We start from the raw sequence: 20,046 nt of genomic DNA, 5'->3' as shown, positions 1-20,046 counted from the left end.
TTGCAAGACTGTCATGAGAAAGGGTGGCAGGCATGGCTGTTCCCAGTCGAGGTTGGCTGTAGAGGATTCCCGGCCCAGTCGGTATGGAGAATGTTCACAGCAGTTGGACTAATGGGGGAGGCAGCAGAAAGACCCTCTTGTTTGTTATGGAATAGGAGAGAGGAGCAAAGCTGGAATCCAGGAGGAGAAGATAGGCAGTGGTTTGGCCACCACTGCTGACCCACCAACAGGAAGGTGTTATGGTTCAGGGTCGAAACACCCAAGGAGAGTTGGATACTGTCTGATGACATCAGCTCCTCCTGGCCAAGGCTACATTCACGCAATGTGAATGTTAAAGAAGCATCTTTTAGATGTAAGTAATATTATATATAATATAATAATGATAATAATAATAATAATTATTATTATTATTGAGACATTCTCTGATATTGGCTATATGCCATTAATATCTTCTTTTTTCCCCCAGAAACATAACTAAGTCAAGGCAATCTACTTGCCAAAACAAAGGCGTTTTCTTTTAATTGCTCTCAGGCTAATATCCAACCTGAGGCATTTAAAGAGGTGCTTAAACGTCAGTAGAAGTGATTGTTTTGTGTCATGTGCTGAAGCGACTGTCTTTGTGCCTTGTTAAGAAGTGATGCTTTGTGTCATGCGCTGAAGCGAAAGTCTTTGCGCCTTTGTTCGTTGTCCATCCTATGTCATGATCAGACAAGGGTCGAGGAAGAAGCTGTTATGCCTTCACGCGATGCGTCCAGGAAATAGGCTTTTGGTGGGTAAGTCAGACAAAACATTTGTTACCTGTAGGCTAAGTTACCAGTGAACTGGTGACAAACTAGTTACTTTAGGATATGTACGTTATTATGTACGCATTTTAATGGATTTTATGTGCTTAATTGTGCTGATTTGTATGTTATACGGTTTAATTTATTCCAATATAGTTGTTTTATTCATTGTTTATTCATTCATTCATTGTCGTTCTCTCATATTTGTATTGTTCTGTATCTTGTGCCGAAGTGTTACTCGTGCTGCACTGGAGCGCTCGCGGCAGCGCGGTGACGGACGCTTCAACTGAGACTCGTCCCCAATGTGACACTGATGGATCGGTAAAATCCTTCTGATCAGCCACTTGCTGGCTCAGTACAGCTTTCTGTCTGTAATTCTCAAGCTCTTCTCGAGCAGATATTTTAGCTTCACCCACATATGCCACAGGGCTGAGGTTAGAGATTCCTGAAGATGAATTATTCACCATAACAAGATTTGCCTCCCAAGTGAATCTTACATTAATTTGAATGTAGGCACATGGATGCCTTTATAATTTTTTTGTATTTAATATCACATTTTTTGTAAGATTTAAACATTATAAACATTCAGTTCTTTACTGTAGAAATGAATGGTAACAGGGTCACTAATTAAAAATATATATAAAGTGATTAAAAAAGGAGATTTGTCCTTAAAGAGTTGGTGCTGCTGCTAAAGTGTTTTCAATGTAAAAGGTTTCTCTTGAAGAAAGATGAAAAAATGTAAAATACAAATATTTTTTCACTGTTATATTAGGAAAAATGTCTTTAATAACACACTGTAAAAGTACGCATTCATTCTTAAAGTTAATAGTTATATGTTAATATTATATTGTTATATGCTAAATATATTTAAACACACTGACCATGCAATAGCTTGTGTTTCTCGTGGTTATTTAACAAGATTCTGTAAGAAGGGATATTAGGTCTTTTTCTTTGCATCCAAGGTGTAGACAGTTTTTTAACACTTAACAAGCAGCTAAAAATAAAAGCAGAACTGATGATTTTACAGAAATTGCTGTAACAACCACAGCGATTTGTATTTTAGTGTTACTGTCAAGCTACTTTTGCTATTTTGATTATTAAAGTCAGTGCACTTGTTTGTTTGTTTTTTTCAGACTTTAAGATGCACATTGGAAGAAACTCATTTGATGAGTTCTGACCCAATTAAACTGGATTTCACTGAAGGACAAACTGTGGAAATTTACAGTGCATGCCAACAAAACCACTCAGATGGGCTTAAATGTCTTTGTCACCAAAGGTTTATATCTGTTGGATAGATGATGACTGTTTAATGAAGTTTTGAATGGATTACTCTAATAGATGATGATTGCTTAATGAAGTTTTGCATGGATTACTCACCTGATATTCAATATGTCATTGATAAATTATAAGTTTAGAATTTTATCTCTTAATTAATAATTTATTATAATTTTTTTATATGCTTCCTACAGGATAAATTCCTCCATGCATGCATTACAGCCCACTGAGCGATTTAGAAATGGAACATACACTGTAAACTGTGGCAATCATAATGTTACAGTTGTTCAGTCACCACAAAGTAAGTCAAACATAGAATGGAGGAAATATATTTATATTGATACTAGTACCTAAAACAACATGTGAGTTGTTGAGTTGTTAAGATGTCTCTTTGTTGTCCCTGTAGGGAGGCCATCAGTTCCAGTGCTCAAAGCTATTGCAAAAGCAGGGTCTACAAATATAGCTCAGTTAGTGTGCACTTCTGAGGGAAACCCAAAGCCAACCATCAGGTGGTATGGTAACAGGTAACATGACGTTATGGCCTGCTACCATTGTAGATATACTGCTCCTGAAGTCATGGTTCCTTGTTGGGAGAATTTGTTACATAAAACGCGGCTGTAACTAAATGTCTGTGATTCAATTGTTTGTTTTCCTTTTAGCAAAAATCCAGAGGAGGGCATGAAAGATAAGTGGTATAAGACAGAGAGCATTGTGATGAGTCACGACTATCATCCTAAAAGTCCAAATATGAAGTGCTGTGCCAGTAATTTGCTGGGAGAAGAATGCACTGAGCTTCATCATTTCGGTATGTAATATTTGAATGTGTTTGAAAGTCTCTTATGCTCACCAAGGCTGCATTTATTTGATCAAAAATACAGTAAAACAGTAATAGTGTGAAATATTCTACAATTTAAAATAACTGTTTTAACTACATTTTCAGCAGCCATTATATAAAATCTTTCTGAGATCATTCTAATATGCTGTTTTGCCAAAGCCAACCATCAGGTGGTATGGTAACAGGTAACATGACGTTATGGCCTGCTACCATTGTAGATATACTGCTCCTGAAGTCATGGTTCCTTGTTGGGAGAATTTGTTACATAAAACGCGGCTGTAACTAAATGTCTGTGATTCAATTGTTTGTTTTCCTTTTAGCAAAAATCCAGAGGAGGGCATGAAAGATAAGTGGTATAAGACAGAGAGCATTGTGATGAGTCACGACTATCATCCTAAAAGTCCAAATATGAAGTGCTGTGCCAGTAATTTGCTGGGAGAAGAATGCACTGAGCTTCATCATTTCGGTATGTAATATTTGAATGTGTTTGAAAGTCTCTTATGCTCACCAAGGCTGCATTTATTTGATCAAAAATACAGTAAAACAGTAATAGTGTGAAATATTCTACAATTTAAAATAACTGTTTTAACTACATTTTCAGCAGCCATTATATAAAATCTTTCTGAAATCATTCTAATATGCTGTTTTGCTGCTCAAGAAACATTTCTTATTATTATCAATGTTGAAAACATTTGTGCTGCTTAATATGTTTGTGAAAACCATCATACATTTTTTTCAGGATTCTTTGATTAATGAAAAGAACAATATTAATTTGAAATATAAATATTCTGTAACATTATAAATGTCCTTTCTGTCACTTTTTATCAGTTTAATGCATCCCTTAAGAATAATGGTATTAATGTCTTTAAAAAAATCTTACTGACCCCAAACCTTTGTGTGGCATTGTACATGTGTTAAAACTGTCTTTGTGGTCAATGGGTTATGAAAAAAAAAACATTTACATTTTATCAGTGACTAATTTGACTTAATATGATACTATAAGTTAATAGTTTTTCAAATATTTACGTTCTTATCTAAAGAACAGATGATTTTTATATTATAACCCAAGTTCACAGCTATGAAATCCTTATAACATTATATCAATATACAATGTTAATATATTATCTATCAACAAACAACCCCCTAGTTAAAACCCAGAAACTTTAAATGAAAGTCAGATATTGAGTATTCAGATATTCTAATATTATATTATAATAACATCTTATCTACCACAATGGAAATGATATTATCAGCACTATTTGACAGCATATATTATTTACAGTAAATGATGTCAGATGTAGGTTATATAGGGGTTTTGGTTTAGCATGAAAACCTTCTGCGAATTGTGTTGGTTGTCTTTCAGATCTCAATAACAGGAATGTGGATGGGCAAAAGGCTCAGACGATTTTCCTGAAATCTGGTCAGTCTCTGCTACTCCGATGCACCATGAATTCTATGGACAGCCTTGAACTGAGATGGCACTTCAATAACACAGCAGTAAGATGTGAATGCTAACCATAAAGAAATATTAAATCAAAGTTTCACTGCTCTGACCATTTGATAATTTTTCACTTATTTTTTTCCTGCCCTTAATTCAGGTCAAGGGAATCACATCGTTATATTTTACAGACTGGACAGAATACTTCTTTATCGAATCAGTGAACGTGACACATAGTGGGGAGTATATCTGCATATCTAAAAACAACCAAGCTAGGAAGACCTACGTCAAGGTCCTTGGTAAGTAAAACCATTGCCCTTTCTATTAAAATGTTTCTTAAAATTGTTAAAATATTTATTTTAATATATGATTTTTAAATAGAAAACACAACGATCAGTGAACTGCTTCTAATGCTGCTGAGTTCTAATGTGTGACAATCATTTATTGTGCAAATAATAATTAAAGAGATATTTGTCTTCTATGGGTGATCCTTCCTTGACAGAAAATGACAAAATCGACATATTGCTGTTGAATGAGAACAACACCATACTAGCACAAAATAAGGCAAGCTTCTGCTTCCAGGCTCTGGTGTTCTCCTACCCAAAAGCCCAGTGTCACTGGATTACACCAAATCAAACCAAAATGCAGTGCAGAGAAACTCATTACAATAATTTTACTAGGTATTTACCTCATGCTATCCATTTCAATGCAAATGATAGAGTGTGTTGTTGTGTTTGCTTATTTTGTTGATTCTCTCATTAGTGCATTTAAGCTGTGTAACCCTGAACCAGGCCAATATCAAATGAAATTAAAGACTCCACAATATAGTGTCATAAGGAATATGTCTCTCTGCATTTCAGGTGAGTGGTCATAAACATTTTGACTGAAAAATAATGAGATGTTAAATGTGAAATACGTTTATATGCAATGCATTTTGCAGACATTCCTAAAATTACAATAAAATTACACAATGATTCAAACATCGTCTCCTGTGAGACTCAAAGCTCCCTACCTGCGAATGTATCCTGGAAGATCTGCCCATCATATCCCAAGTAAGAAGCAGAGATAACCAATGGTATAAACATGAAATGCATGTCTTTTTTTTGTTGCTAATTTATTAAACTATTTTTCTGTATATTTTTGCAGATGTATTGATTCTAAAAACTGGAAAGAGATACCTGTTGCCAAGCCCAAGGTCATGGATTCAGATCAGTTCTGTCAGAAGAAAATTGACTTTGCCAGACTTCACTCGAACAGCGAGGACCATCATATCAAATGCTGCATCACTAACACAGCAGGGACTCGCTGTAGTGAACAATTACAACTGCCAACAAGTGAGTCTAAACCCTAAATTGAATACTGGACTCAGTAGATTTAACCTAAATGCAGACTAGCATAATCTTACTTATCTTATTAGATCTTAATAAGGATTTCATAACTCCTTAAACTACCTTTCAAAAGTTTGGGGTCAGTGAGTTTTTAAATACTTTTATTCCGCAAGGACACATTAAATTGATCGAAAGGGACAGTAAAGTATTTTACATTGTTACAAACGATTTCTATTTAAAATGAAATTCTTTTGAACTTTCTATTCATCAAGGAATCCTGAAAAAAAATCCTACAAAATATTTGATAGCAAAACTAATTTTATCAACTAACATCGAAATGTTTCCTGAACACCAAATCAACATATTAGAATGATTTCTGAAGTATGGTGTGACACTGAAGACTAGAGTAATGGCTGATGAAAATTTGCCATCACATGAATATATTACAGTTTAAAATATATTAAAATAGAAAATATTTATTTTAATTTGTAATAACATTTCACAATATTACTGTATTTCTGATCAAATAAATGCAGCCTTGGTGAGCATAAGAATCTTACCAACCGCAAACTTTTGAACTGTAGTCAAGGACTAATAATATGAACAATTCCCCATATATTTACATATTTCTATATGTAAATATGTGGGGAATATTTTTACACCACACAGAGAGAAACAGAATTAAATATAGCATGTTACAAAAAAAACGGCCTTTATTTATAGCAGTCTTTGCAGCTTTGAAAAGGTATTTTTACTGGGCACTTCTATTTTCCAGGGATTGATATTTATAAAAACATATTTACATTTTTCCTTCTGATATATGAATCAGATATCACATATTGTCTGTCAATGTTAGTTCAGTAATCAACCCTAATTTTCGTTTGAATATATGTTTAACACTGAGGTTGAGTCACAATTTTAGCTAAATTAGTTTTTTTTCACCTGCTGTTTTCCCTCAGATTTCCTCAGTATTGATTATGCGATTTGTTTCCTGGTCATCTTTATACTCCTCGTGGTCATCTTTGCCTTAATCATCTTCATAAGAGTTAAGGTAAACCTGTACCTGCTTCTGTCACGGTGACAAACAAACACCTAGAATCATAGATCTTACCTCTTCAAACACAGACTCTCACTCCTTTGTTACAGAAGCCTGGGTACCAGTGTCAGATCCAGATGATTCAGATGATCGGACCCAATGACAATGACTACATATACATTGATTTCAGGGAGTTGAAGTATGACCTGAAATGGGAATTTCCACGAGAAAATCTTGAGCTTGGTAAAGATCACCAGGAACTTTCTTTAGACTTGCTATATATATATCTTATTAAGTGTTACGAATTTGTTTTGTGTGCTTTCCGAAGGGAATGAGCTGGGATCTGGAGCGTTTGGGATGGTTGTGCAGGCTACAGCGTATGGGATCAGCAAGCCAGGAGTGTCTATTCAGGTAGCAGTAAAAATGTTAAAGGGTAAGTAATGACATACTTTAACAGCATTAAAATCTAATATCTGATACATCACTGGCATTTTGGAATTTGATTGTAAAGGTCCTTGCACACTGAGTCTGAAATTTTCGTATGGGTTTTTTCGTATTCGTCATCCTTTCCTATCAAAATGCTTGCTAAGAATGCGAAAATGCAGAAAATCGAAACTGGTCTGAATTTTTTTATGATGGACGAAGGTTTCGGAGGCAGTGGGTAAACGTGATTGACACAACGTGAGGTCGTATTTATTTTTCAACGTGCAAAAATTCGGACGAAAAATTCGGACTCAGTGTGCAGAGACCTTAAGTGTGTGCTTTGTATTGTTAATGTATGGATTAAACAGACAAGCACCAGGCAGTAGAAAAGGAAGCTCTGATGTCTGAACTGAAAATGCTTACTCATATTGGACACCATGAAAATATTGTCAACTTGCTAGGAGCTTGTACAGGCTCAGGTAAGATTTGGAGAAGTCATGGGTTTCTGAATCATATCCTCTGATGGAGACACCTATATATAGAGAGCAGCATTTTCAGCAGCGTTGGTTCCGTTAGTATTTTTTCCATTCATTTTTCCCATAGTGGTTTTGAAAAAGTCTTTATTAACATGTTGTAAGCCACGAACCAAGCCAAGCAGCTATAAGGTGAATCACAACATTACAAACTTTCATTTGAGGCCAGTATTTGAAAATGATAAAGGTTGTGTATCTAAAGGCTTTAGTGAGGGAAAGAACTACAATCCCATGAAGCATTATTAATGACATAATCAAATTAAAAACAACAGTGAAATATAAAACTATTCATTTAAAGTTGTTGATTATATCTATAGAAACAATATAGCCTATAATTTTATTGCAAACTAAGCATATATAAAAATATTACAGGATCATGGGTTGAAATAGATGGCTTGAACAAAAGCATATACCATCGAATTTGCAACCTCAGACCTCACAACAGTTCTGTCTTTAAAGGTTTTTTTAAGTTATCGTTAAAATGATTTTCCCTATGGAGAAAATTAATGGGGATTTTACTTGTGGAACCTACTTGATTATGAATGGCCGTTTGTATGTTTGACCATCAAAAAAGCAGGATAATATACAGTCTTTTTTTTGTTTGTTTGTTTGTTGTTTTTTGAAATCCGCAGGTCCTATTTACCTGATATTCCAGTACTGCTGTAACGGAGATCTCTTGAACTACCTGAAGAGCAACAGGGAACGTTTTCACAAATATCTGACGGACGCTTTCAACAGGGACAGATTCAGGGGCCTCTACCACAACTTCCAGCAGAAGAGAAACTCCAGGTTTGCATAAATGTCCACCAAGCAGAGAATTACAGCAGTGGCCTTTTTAACAAAGAAAAAAAAACCCAGTGTGGACGAGAGGGAAATGAATATATTGTGCTGAAGTGGAACCGTAAATGTAAAGGTGCACATAAATGAATAAACTGTCATTACTGTAAATGACTGTGTGCTTCTCTCTCCTTGTTGTGCCTCCACAGTGAGTATATTGAGCCTGATTGCAACCAATACGTCCACATGACACCTGCAACCAAAGGACAGGAGAACGAGGCACTCTTCAGTCCCAGCATCAGCTCAGTGTCTACTGTTGAGGGTAGGTGGAGAAAGGGAGAATCTGAATTTTTTTAAACTAGAGATCATCAACTGTATGAATTAAACAGTGACTTTTAAGTTATCAGACTTTTTATTTATCAAAATGTCATTATTATTATTATTATTTTTAACTTTTTTTATTAAAAACCAATGTTTTATTATTCATATTCGCTTGGTTTCACATGCATCTGATCATAAAACATCAATTTATAGTATGTGTGATTGTATGATTGTAGAATATCTATATTCTCATTTTATTTGATAACAAATAACTAATAATTAAAAAAAGACATTAGAAAATAAACAATCGTTTATGTCAATTCTGTAAAGAAATGCTTGAATGTGAAGACAAACATCAAGAAGAGGAACTTCACAGTCTCACTTATGATGATCTTCTGAGTTTCTCTTTTGAAGTTGCAAAGGGCATGGAGTTCCTGTCCTCTAAAAATGTGAGCTTAACTTTCTGATCATGATACTTCTACTTCCTGCCATTCAACAGAGATAAAACTAACAGCTTTATTAACTTATTTTTACACTTTTTTTCTAATGTTATCTCTGAATACTACATGAGCATGTTACAACCCAGAGTAGCTTCTGTACACTTTGCACAGTCAAATCATTGTTAGACATATTTGGCTTCATTTCTTGATTTGTTTTCTCATATTGTTATATAGTGTAAAAAAGGCTTTAGTGAACAATTTTCTGCCTACAGTGTATCCATAGGGACTTGGCAGCCAGAAATGTTTTGGTGACACATGGCAGACAGGTGAAGATTGGTGACTTTGGCCTCGCAAGAGACATTGAACATGATTCCAACTATGTTGTAAGAGGAAATGTAGGTATTGTGTGTGCACATGTGATAGCCTTGATGTGACTGGTCTTTATTTAGCTGACTTGTAATTATAATTGTATACATGACATTTTTGCAGGTGCGTTTGCCCGTGAAGTGGATGGCTCCTGAAAGTATTTTCAAAGGGGTTTACACAATGCAGAGTGATGTCTGGGCCTATGGCATTCTGCTATGGGAAATATTTTCTCTAGGTGTCTCTCTCTCTTCTCTCTCTGCTGTATACAGCTTTTAGCTTGTATTTAGCCAAGAAAAGTCTTATAAATCACTTTTGATTAAACATATGAACATATCTTGTACTTACTATTAGGAGTCACCCCATATCCTGGAATAACTGTGAATGACACATTCTAATATATATATATATATATATATATATATATATAAATACTGGAGAATGATATTTAAAATGTGTTTGTGTATGTTTAGTTACAAGGTAATGTGTCGCTGCTGGATGCTTGATTCTGTCGACCGGCCTTGTTTCTCCAAGCTTGTAGCTTTCATGGAAAAAGAGCTGTCTGCTTTGGAAGAAAGGGTGACTTTTATGTGAAAGTTATTTTAAAAATGGGCTAAAAGTGTTGGTGGATGCACACTTACTGTGATATCTGTCTACAGCTGTATTACAATGTTGGAGGATACTGCCACAATGACATAACATACCAGAATGCACCCATGACCCCTGATGCTACATCGATTGAGAAAAAACTGAATGTCTGCCAGTCCGACTCTGAGAATTCAGATGAAAGCAAAGCTGTGGACAATCCTGGATCAGTAAGAACAGAAGCGCTTGTTTGAACATAAGAGTTTAAGCCTTGCATTAGGAAAACATAATGCATAACTTGTGCTTCCATTAATAGCTACTTACACAAAGCATTTTTAATTCCTAAGAGAAAATGTGGAAGGTACTGGAATGAATAATTTATGTGCGTATTGTACCACCAATAATGTGTTTAATATTTTTTTAAGGCCTATTAACAAATTTTCACTTTTTTCCACAAGTGTTTACAGCGTAATTAATAACATACAGTATTTGAATGTTGTTTTGTGCAGGAAGCTTTTTTATAAACATATATAACATATTATATATATATATATATATATATATATATAACCTTCCCAATTTTAATTAGAATTCTAGAACGTGTACATTACCACTGTAACAGCTGAATAACCTGTTTCTGTACTTTATAATGAATGCTTACAAGAGATGCTGTGCTTGAGAAGTACAACAGATTATAAATTATTTTATTTTTATTTTATTTTGCTGCATTTTGCAGGTGAAATTGCTCTATTTTTATAACAAAAAACTTTGTCTTTATTTTTAACTTTTCATTATATTTATTCAAACATCTTAGACATTTATGGTTTAATCATTATTCTTGAAATATTATTTATCATGTAATAAGAATAGTCTACAGTATGCTTAGTTATGCTTATGCTTAACAGGAATTTAATTTGCACATTTGTGCAGATTTTATATAAACAATGTAGTCCATAACTTACATTTCAGTGTCTTTCTAACAGTCAGCAACTCAAAATCACCTTTACTGTTTAGGTTAAGCATTCTTAACTTTTTCAGTCCACTGAGACCGAGTGGGCATGAGAATTGAAAAGGAGTTAACAAACTGTAAAATGTTTTTGAAAATATTGAAAAAATATTTGTAAGGTTTAAGATGCAAAAAAAGCAAATAAAACATCAATTGTGCATTTTGTGTCTTATGATTCTGTGTACTGTAACTTCATAGTGTTTTATAAATGGAATAGGCCTAGGTGTTTTGACTGAAGGTGTTTATATCATAGACCTACAGAGGGTGGCGCCACGGTGCATGATCCAGTGACACCAGGGGTGTAGTTCAGAAGAGAGGGGGTCAGAATATTTAGCATAAAACCAGGAAAACCTCTTACTCTTGGGTCGTCTTTGTCCTTATTTGTCCTTAACTTTGGTGTACAACCCATTTCAACTGTTATCAGACCTATAACATGATCTCAATATTTACATTGTCATGATATAGCATACAACATTAGTTAGTTACAACATAAAATTTCAAAGCGAAATCTAAACTAAAAAAAAATTCAAATATTAACCAAAACAATTAACTGTACAGCAAACAATAAGAACAATAGCTATTGTTTAGTCTTTAATAGGCCTATTTATTTACTTTTACTTTTAGTAATTTAGCAGACGCTTTTATCCAAAGCGACTTACAAATAAGAAAAAGTAATTAAAACTAAAAGCTAAAACTCTATAAATACTATATATATACACATTTAAGAAAATAAAAGAAATTAAATAAAAGTGACAAATGCATACAACATTTCAAAACTAAACATTTAAATGAAAACAAAAAAATAAAGCTAAAAACGATTCAAAACAAAGAGTGAAAAATTTAAGGGGGTCTGAATACTCTATAAATACTATATATATACACATTTAAGAAAATAAAAGAAATTAAATAAAAGTGACAAATGCATACAACATTTCAAAACGAAATATTTAAATGAAAAAAAAAAAATAATAATAAAGCTAAAAACAATTCAAATTATAAGGGCATATATATATATATATATATATAAATACATTCAATATATATATTATTTCATATCCATTTTGTATGTTGAAGTACCGAAATAACTCAAATTACATAAAACTAAAACTTATTAAAAAACCTATATAGACATAATAAAAAACTAATAAAATGACAACATTACTACAACTGTAACTAAAACTAAAATAGATAACTAATACAAATCAAACTACAGTAGTTTATCAGTAATCCTAAAAAAATAACACTGAGCCAAACACACATGCTAAAATAACAACAACTTACTGACACATAGAAAGAAATGGTTATAAAAAAAATGAAACAGAAGTGAAACAAGTAATAGGAAAGAGGAGAAATAAAAAGCGATACTTATGTCCCTTGCCGGTGTCCTGCCCGGTGGAGTCGCGCGGTAGTCGATGGTCTTTACACTCTTCGGTCTTCACACGGCCGCTTCCGCGGTAAACTACGCTTCTTTTTTTTTATTCGTTTAACAAAACTCAAATTGAATTCAGCTGGACACACTTTCCTGTTTATCACAACAAATGGCCAAGCAAAGCGCACGACACTGACAAGGTACGCGATACAGTACAAGACCAAACGCGATTTCAGCACGTCTCTTTATTTAATGTTTAATCCAAATTTAAGATATTTATGTTTGTGTGTGTGTGTGTGTGTGTATGTTTTGTGAAGCTGTTTTACTTCATTTCTCATCCGTTTCAGTCACGTTCAATCGTTTCAATCACGTGACTTTTTTCTGCTCATCATTAGCCATATTTACGCTCATTATAGGCTAAAGGTGGTAAATAAAAACACATGAACAGAGATAGCCTACGAAGAAAACCATTTCCAAGCAAACCAAGATCATTGGATTTGGTTCATACAGGTCCCAGAAAACATTTTACTGATCTCATGTTAGCACAGACCCTACTAAATCTAACACTGGCGTAGGCAGCCTATTTAAACTAGGCTATCCACCTCCATAGGCTACCAGCAAGAGTCCATTATAAGCCTACTGGCGGACTCTTGCATTAAATATATAAACCCCAATAAGCATACCTGTATTGTGTAATGAGAGTATTCATCCTCCTTACCTGCCTCATTGAGACAACTAGGCTATTTAGATGGCAACAGTTACAGTAATTGCCCCAACGGACGTTGACCTCGTCCAATATTGGCTTTTGGTATTTCCAGTAGCTACTAGCCTACAGTTTGTAGAGGACACGCACCGGAGCCATGGACATAAACGTTGTAAATGCTCTAACATACGAGGATTTTGTGAAACTATTCGGTAATGTGGTTGAGAAATGCCCCCTCATTCCGGCTGCAATATGGTCCCACCGGCCATTCAAAGATCTAGCGGACATCGAGGCTCACATAAAGGAATTCATTCACAGTCTACCAGACTCAGGTACATTTTTCTGATTTGTGTATTTACCAAAATCACGTTTCCTTACGTTTTAAACACAATATTTTATTTACTGGTTAAGTACATTCAATTCAATTGTTCAGGTAAAGAGGGCGTTTTGCGGTGTCACCCTGATTTGGCGGGTCTGGACCTCCAGAGCGGGACTCTAACACGCGAGTCTCAAGAAGAGCAGAGTCAAGCCGGTATGACCACACTGGATTCCGCAGAGAGTCTGCAAATGTACCGTCTAAACACAGAGTACAAGGAGCGCTTTGGCTTCCCTTTTGTCATCTGTGCCCGTCTCAACAGCAAAGCAGACATTGTGCGCCAACTGTCTGAACGCCTGAAGAACGACCGTGCAGCGGAGCGAGAGCGCGCGGTCGAAGAGGTTACAAAAATCTGTAGCCTCAGGTTACGCAATATTGTCCTATCTGACATTCAAACCAAACTGTAACTCAAGTTACCATTGCAAAAAGTGTTTACTGCATCTTTCTACTTGATTGTATATTTCTTTAATAAGTAGGTAACAGACAAAACATAAGCTATGCCTACAAATGAATTGATCCATATGAAGTAACATTGTTCTAAAAACGTTAACCCATTCAGTTATGAAAACGTTATTTCTCATGTCTTCTGAATGTTTTATAACGTCCAGGTTTTTAAATGTTTAAAACAAACGTCTTTTTTTTTCTTGGTTATGTGAACGTAACAATTAAGGGTTACGTAGCCTATTTGATCAGTTTGCAAACGCGATGGGAAAATTACTTTTGATGTTCTCTGAACCCTCTGACGCTAGTAAGTAGTAACATCCAACTAAAATGTTTCAGAAAAACGTTCCATGAATGATGTATTGTTTTGTGCTAATGTTTTGAGAACGTTATTAAAGACCAGGGGCGTTGCTACCGGAGAAAGGGGGGACCGAGTGCATATAGGGCCCAGAGGGTGAGAGGGGCCCAGAACGATGTCCCCTGAAAGATTAACGATGAAAGATGTCCTCGACAAAGTGATTTTGAGGGGGCCCCATAGCAAGGGGCCCAGAATTCCTATATGCCACATTTTTTTTGCACCTCTAACGCAGCAAGTTAACATTGTGATGCTCTGTAATCTATAATAAAATGGAGTGATAAAAATGGCATTACTTATGCTTTTGTAGATGTACCCATAGTGATCCTATAAAAATGCTCAAACAGCTAATGTTGCTATGGTTACCTCCTAGCAAGCTTTCGAGCATCTATTTAGCAATTTAGTAGCCTGTGGTTTTGTTTGAAACATAGGTTACATGCAGGCTACCTACCGCCATAATAATTAATAATGAATAATTTCAGTAGCCTAAATGAAATTATTGCATATTGTGTTGTTTTTGTCGCATCGGTTAATAAACTTTGGTTTATGATTACTATTCTTATGTGCACCAAATTAAAACAAATGACATGACGCCACACTGCACACATGCTTTTAATTTGTTTAGTAGTAGCTGCATAAATAGTATGAATACAATTAATAAAGACATTCATGATAGAAAGGCTTTTTGACTATTCGTTGTCTATCTATAAATACGTTTTTAAAATGAACATTTGATGTTTCAATGACGTCATGCATTTCTATTACACAAAAAGACCTTCCAAGAAATTGACTCCACAGAAGCATCGCCTCTCACACAACTGAGATCGCCCTCTACTGTCAATCTTTTAGCAGTACTGTACAGATTTACAGGATTTGACTAACAGTTGTCAGTGTCACATGTGAGAATGAGATGTGGCACACTTATATAGTTCCACTCATCGATGGCAGGCTGACAGATTGTGTTGATGATGACACATATCTCTTTTGGCCCAGTCTTGTGGGACTGGAGGTACGTGAGTGCAGGGGTGAAGGGGGTCCCGTTAGAGTTCCCGGAGCGACACACGACTCATCCTTGAGATCTCCGGACGTGATGGAGGAATCCTGTTCGGGATCCACTCCTCTGGCTCTCCTCTTGTCCCCCTCCTTTTTCCACTTCATGCGTCGGTTTTGGAACCAGATCTTGATGTGTCTCTCTGTGAGGCCGAGGGTGAGCGCGAGCTCCACGCGGCGCGGGCGCGAGATGTACTTGTTGAAGAGAAACTCTTTCTCGAGCTCGAGCAGCTGCGCTCTGGTGTAAGCTGTCCGCGTGCGCTTGCTCTCCTCGGCCTCTACCATGTAAGGGCCTATAACAGAATTACAGGAGTGACATTTTAGTAAGGTCATGTTTCGACACAGTCACACCATCTGCCTCTGAGGATATTACAGTTTAAAAGTTATCTGAACGTTTGGGTGGTTAAACTCAAAGGCATCAACTCAAAGGTCAGAACCTCCTAACTGAATTCAGTTTGTAGTTCATATTAAAACGAATGAAAATGCTATTAACTCTAAATTACTTTAAGTAGTCTACTTTTTATTCAGTACGTGTGATATTATTAGATTTATTGACAAGAAATAGTGTAGGCTAAGCATTTGAAGGTTGTTCGGAGAATGGGCTATATAATCACTCATGTGGTGAAATTCGAAGGGTTGTTATAGTTTTCGGAAAATAGGCTAAATAATCACTCATCTGGTGAAATTTGACGTGCATTCGCCTCTAGAAACACCGTCTGTTTTGTCCGACGTCTGATGGTCTTTCAAGAATAATCTTCTCTTTTTCGTTTTCTAATCAAATAGACTACTAATAGAGGAATTAACATTAGTCTTAAAAAAGCATTTATGTAAAGTAGCTAAAAGAAATCAAGATCAGATTAATTTTCACTGTAGAACTGGTCCATAAACAAGAGACTTTGCACGTGTCAAGTAATATTTATGTTCATCAGGTCATCATTTTAATCCCACACTCTCAGACAAAAAAAAGGTACAAAAGCTGTCACTGGGGCGGTACCTTTTCAAAAGGCACACCTTTGTACCTAAACAGTCCATATTGGTACCTTAAAGGTACATATTAGTACCTAAAAGGTACAAAAGTGTACCTTTTGAAAAGGTACTGCCCCAGTGACAGCTTTTGTACCTTTTTTTTCTGAGAGTGCAAAATAATAATATTAATTATATTTTTTAAATAATAATTGTATCAGATTCTATAGGGAATTATTTTTATAATGTTATCGCTTTTCACTTTTATTTTTTATTTTTTTATCATATTTATTTTACAATAATTAATAATCGTAGCATAATAATCATAATAATAAATATAACGATTAATATTGTTCTCGAAATTATGTGAATATTTAGGAAAAAAATCAGGCAACTAAAACTCATCAATTGTATGCAGTATAGAATGTCTAGACTATTAAAGAAACGAAAAACTAACTTTTTTTTTTACTTCCTTTCTTACGGTTTTCTTCTTATGGGCGATTTTAAAAGAAAAAAAAAGTTATTTACGTGTGGCCTATACTGTACTGAATGACCACTCAAGAAAAATGGGATGTGTAGATTACTGAATTATGGCTATTGTAACGATTTTTACCACAATACCACTTTTCATGGCCGCGTGTCAGCATTAAGATGTGGAAAACGGTGCTTTTGGGAAACCCATTGTCAGAACACTGGTCCTGTACAACCTTTTCTTTTTCTGAACATCTATGTATGCATTAGGAATCTACGAAAATATATTGCTGTTATTTTTAACTAAATGGGATAATAATATAATTATCTATAGGCTACTTTTAAATGGAGATAGTGTAACACAATGATTCTTTTAAGCACTTCGGAGATCATAAGCATGAATTTGACATTATGGGGCCTGATTTCATTTTATCAAAAGTTTTTTTTAACTTAAAGGTGAAAAATTAATAGCCGAAGTACGAGGGTTACCTGTCCACTGTCCTTTCCAAGCGTGCGTGTGAGATTTCGTTGACTTCATCCACGGGAATGGCAGATGGTATCTGTTCCGATCCCCGCACAGGTCAAGAGAGTCTCCATAACCGCCGAGCGTCTGTAGAGATGTCTGAGGAGTCTGGGAAAGGTGAAGATGAGGCCCTGCCAGATCATCCCGGGTCGACGTGTTATAAGAAGTAATATCGGTAAGATTTGGCTGGTCCTGGCCGCCCAAGGACGATGAGGCGTAGACGGACTGAGTCTGTCTCATATACAGACACGGTGGAGGGTAAATACATTTTTAAAAGTTTAAGACAAAGGACATTTAAATCATTATTCTTTAGTACATCCTTGCATTTACCAAGACTTCAAAAAGTGGCAAGTTAAGAACCACACACACACATATATATATATATATATGTTTCACTATATTCAAGCAAATTTCGAGTAATTCAGACTATAGGCCTATGGCATAGTTCTGTGTTTGCATGGACCTCTTCAAATAACAATAATGGCACTTTCTCTCCTATCTTAATGGGGCTCTCATACGACATCATAAAATTCAGGTAAACCCATTCCTCGCAAATCAAGCCTTGTAAAGACGCTTAATGGTGTTTATATATGACCTCGTTTGAAAAGGGAAGGAAACCGTTATCCGCGACTATTTTTACAATGTTGAAAGAGTGCAAAATGTTTTATGAAGCGTGAGTGAGACGACGCTATTTGAAAGCATTTCCATGGAACGTTATGAGAGGGATAATGGTGTAAAGTGATATGTAATGTAGCTTTGCCATGCTACAGAGGAAATACACAACTTAAGGCACTGGTACATAAAATCGGCTAGCTGTCTCTGGAAGGCGCAAGAGTCCTTGTACAGATGGTTAGGAGGGTAATAGTGCTCTTCCCGATTCATGATTGCCACAGACCGGGGAAACCGTGCTGTACACGAGCACACGAGCCAGCGCCCTGCACCTGATCAGGACCTCTGCTCTACCTGCAGTCTGAGCGTCTGGCGCCGTTCGAGGGCCTCATAGGTGTGCCACCGTGAACATGTGACCCTGCTGCACCATTGGTTTCACTGTTTACACAAAGCTGTCAACTGGCAGTAGATTCTGTACGTGTTTCCTTTCGACTGCCCCGCGGTTTGACAATAATTGAACAGAACCGACCATGCTCAAATCAATGCTCTTGGCAAACACTTTCTGTTTGCCTGCGACTATACGTGCTACACCTGCAGTTGTTAGATTCTACTGCAAAGACAGGTGAATCGGGGAACCAGTTAGGAGACACGCAAAAGCGTTCTGAAACCACTTGTATGTTTGAGTAGGAGTAATGTGTATGTCCAAGTGCGACTCGATAATGTGAGTTCTGATAAATCATAATGGTACAATTGCGTTATGTAAAACGACAATCAGATGTTGATAAACCCGGTGGCCTACACCCACAGGATGCTTCGTCTTACAAAACTAAAGGAAAGCGCAGTTTTGGCTACACTCGTAAATAGGTTACTGTAGTTTTTTTTTTATTACATACGTGCATTTTGATTTAAATTTACTATCACATGTGAGGTCCGAGTAACCACACTGTAAAAAAAATTCCGTCAAATTTACGGTACAAACACTTTCTGTTTGCCTGCGACTATACGTGCTACACCTGCAGTTGTTAGATTCTACTGCAAAGACAGGTGAATCGGGGAACCCGTACCTCTGCTATTTTTAATGAACACCGAACGGGTAAAAAAGGGACTTAAAAATGCAGAATTTAAAAAAAGTTGATAAAACATTCTCAAATTGCTCAAATTCTCTTTATCAACTTCCGATAGAGGAGAGACAGGATCGATTCTCATTTAGGCTATCAGAGGCAAAATCATCCAGACTTGTCTGAGCTTGATTGTCTTCAAGTAAAAACAGAATATGACTACAAAGCAACTACACTCTTATAAAGGGTCTTTATTATGGTTCTATTAAGAATATTTAACGTCCATGGAAATTTCTATTGCACAAAAGGTTATTTAGTGAGAAGGTCTTTAGACTTTTAAAATGTTTTTTGGAAAATGGGAAAAATGGTTCTTTCAAGAACTGTTCACTGAAAGTTTCTTTAGGGAATCCAAAATGGTTATTCTATGGCAGCGCTGCGGAAAAAAATAATAATAAAAGCTACTACTTTTGGAAACTGTTTTTGAGTGTAGCGGGATGCGAAGTGGTTGGGGGTCTAAAAAGTGCATATTCATTATATGTGTACATATACAGTAAAGTACTTTTAACGTATCGATCAAATATTAAGTTATTCCGAATGCGCATTTTCACCTGTGACGGAATAGGCTATAGGTTAAGATAGAACTTACCTATTACATTTTTTTTTCTCGTAAAAAGAGCGCGTGTGCGTCTGAATGTACAGATTAAGAGGCACCATTAAGTCCTTGTTAACATCTATGGACACTGGTGGTGACAAGGACAATCATTACACGCACCTTTCAACGTTGTCCGTCTTTTGCTTTAACCAAGCTTACCTGCCATTAAGCACACACGTCCACGGTCCATTAAACTAAAGTTCTCCTGACTAAATAAAAACGAGCTGTTCGGTGTAAGCGAATTAACATGGAGAGTGAAACAGAACTCAATTAGTCTGCGATGTGTGCGCAAAGGCAGTCCGATGTTTGGAGAGGTAAGATCAAGAGAGAAATG

The 20,046-nt window shown here is 35.9% G+C and overlaps 2 protein-coding genes and 1 pseudogene across 2 annotated transcripts; 2 read left to right on the top strand and 1 right to left on the bottom strand.

Annotated features, from left to right (window-relative positions):
* The first annotated feature begins 624 nt into the window (after positions 1-624).
* Positions 625-9,949, top strand: LOC107701629 (receptor-type tyrosine-protein kinase FLT3-like). Its single transcript, XM_016503669.1, has 22 exons — positions 625-773; positions 1,015-1,103; positions 1,916-2,058; positions 2,252-2,358; positions 2,464-2,581; positions 2,717-2,862; positions 4,256-4,389; positions 4,491-4,629; positions 4,833-5,010; positions 5,093-5,190; positions 5,271-5,382; positions 5,477-5,664; positions 6,618-6,709; positions 6,805-6,937; positions 7,023-7,127; positions 7,486-7,596; positions 8,283-8,439; positions 8,637-8,749; positions 9,079-9,197; positions 9,461-9,583; positions 9,678-9,789; positions 9,906-9,949. Exons 1-22 carry the CDS (start codon positions 701-703, stop codon positions 9,947-9,949), a joined length of 2,634 nt encoding a protein of 877 aa, XP_016359155.1. The 5' UTR covers positions 625-700.
* Positions 9,950-13,327: 3,378 nt separating this feature from the next.
* Positions 13,328-14,056, top strand: LOC107701650 (2-oxo-4-hydroxy-4-carboxy-5-ureidoimidazoline decarboxylase-like). Its single transcript, XM_016503689.1, has 2 exons — positions 13,328-13,546; positions 13,648-14,056. The coding sequence occupies exons 1-2, from the start codon at positions 13,372-13,374 to the stop codon at positions 13,995-13,997; spliced, it is 525 nt and encodes a 174-aa protein (XP_016359175.1). The 5' UTR covers positions 13,328-13,371; the 3' UTR covers positions 13,998-14,056.
* A 1,251-nt stretch (positions 14,057-15,307) lies between these two features.
* LOC107701628 (pancreas/duodenum homeobox protein 1-like) lies at positions 15,308-18,275 on the bottom strand (annotated as a pseudogene).
* Positions 18,276-20,046: the final 1,771 nt, after the last annotated feature.

The sequence above is a fragment of the Sinocyclocheilus anshuiensis genome, unplaced genomic scaffold (genome assembly GCF_001515605.1).
Source record: "Sinocyclocheilus anshuiensis isolate Anshui unplaced genomic scaffold, SAMN03320099.WGS_v1.1 scaffold1626, whole genome shotgun sequence".
Taxonomy (NCBI): domain Eukaryota; kingdom Metazoa; phylum Chordata; class Actinopteri; order Cypriniformes; family Cyprinidae; genus Sinocyclocheilus; species Sinocyclocheilus anshuiensis.
The sequence above is the reverse complement of the archived record's forward strand: the minus strand, read 5'-3'. Positions and strand labels throughout refer to the sequence as shown.

Excerpts from the sequence above, each read along its gene's own strand:
- LOC107701629 (XM_016503669.1), top strand. The coding sequence starts at position 701 with ATGATCAGACAAGGGTCGAGGAAGAAGCTGTTATGCCTTCACGCGATG. Across the intron at positions 4,630-4,832 it reads GACCTACGTCAAGGTCCTTG|AAAATGACAAAATCGACATA; the intron begins GTAAGTAAAACC and ends CTTCCTTGACAG. Across the intron at positions 8,750-9,078 it reads CTCAGTGTCTACTGTTGAGG|AAATGCTTGAATGTGAAGAC; the intron begins GTAGGTGGAGAA and ends AATTCTGTAAAG.
- LOC107701650 (XM_016503689.1), top strand. The coding sequence starts at position 13,372 with ATGGACATAAACGTTGTAAATGCTCTAACATACGAGGATTTTGTGAAA. Across the intron at positions 13,547-13,647 it reads TCACAGTCTACCAGACTCAG|GTAAAGAGGGCGTTTTGCGG; the intron begins GTACATTTTTCT and ends TCAATTGTTCAG.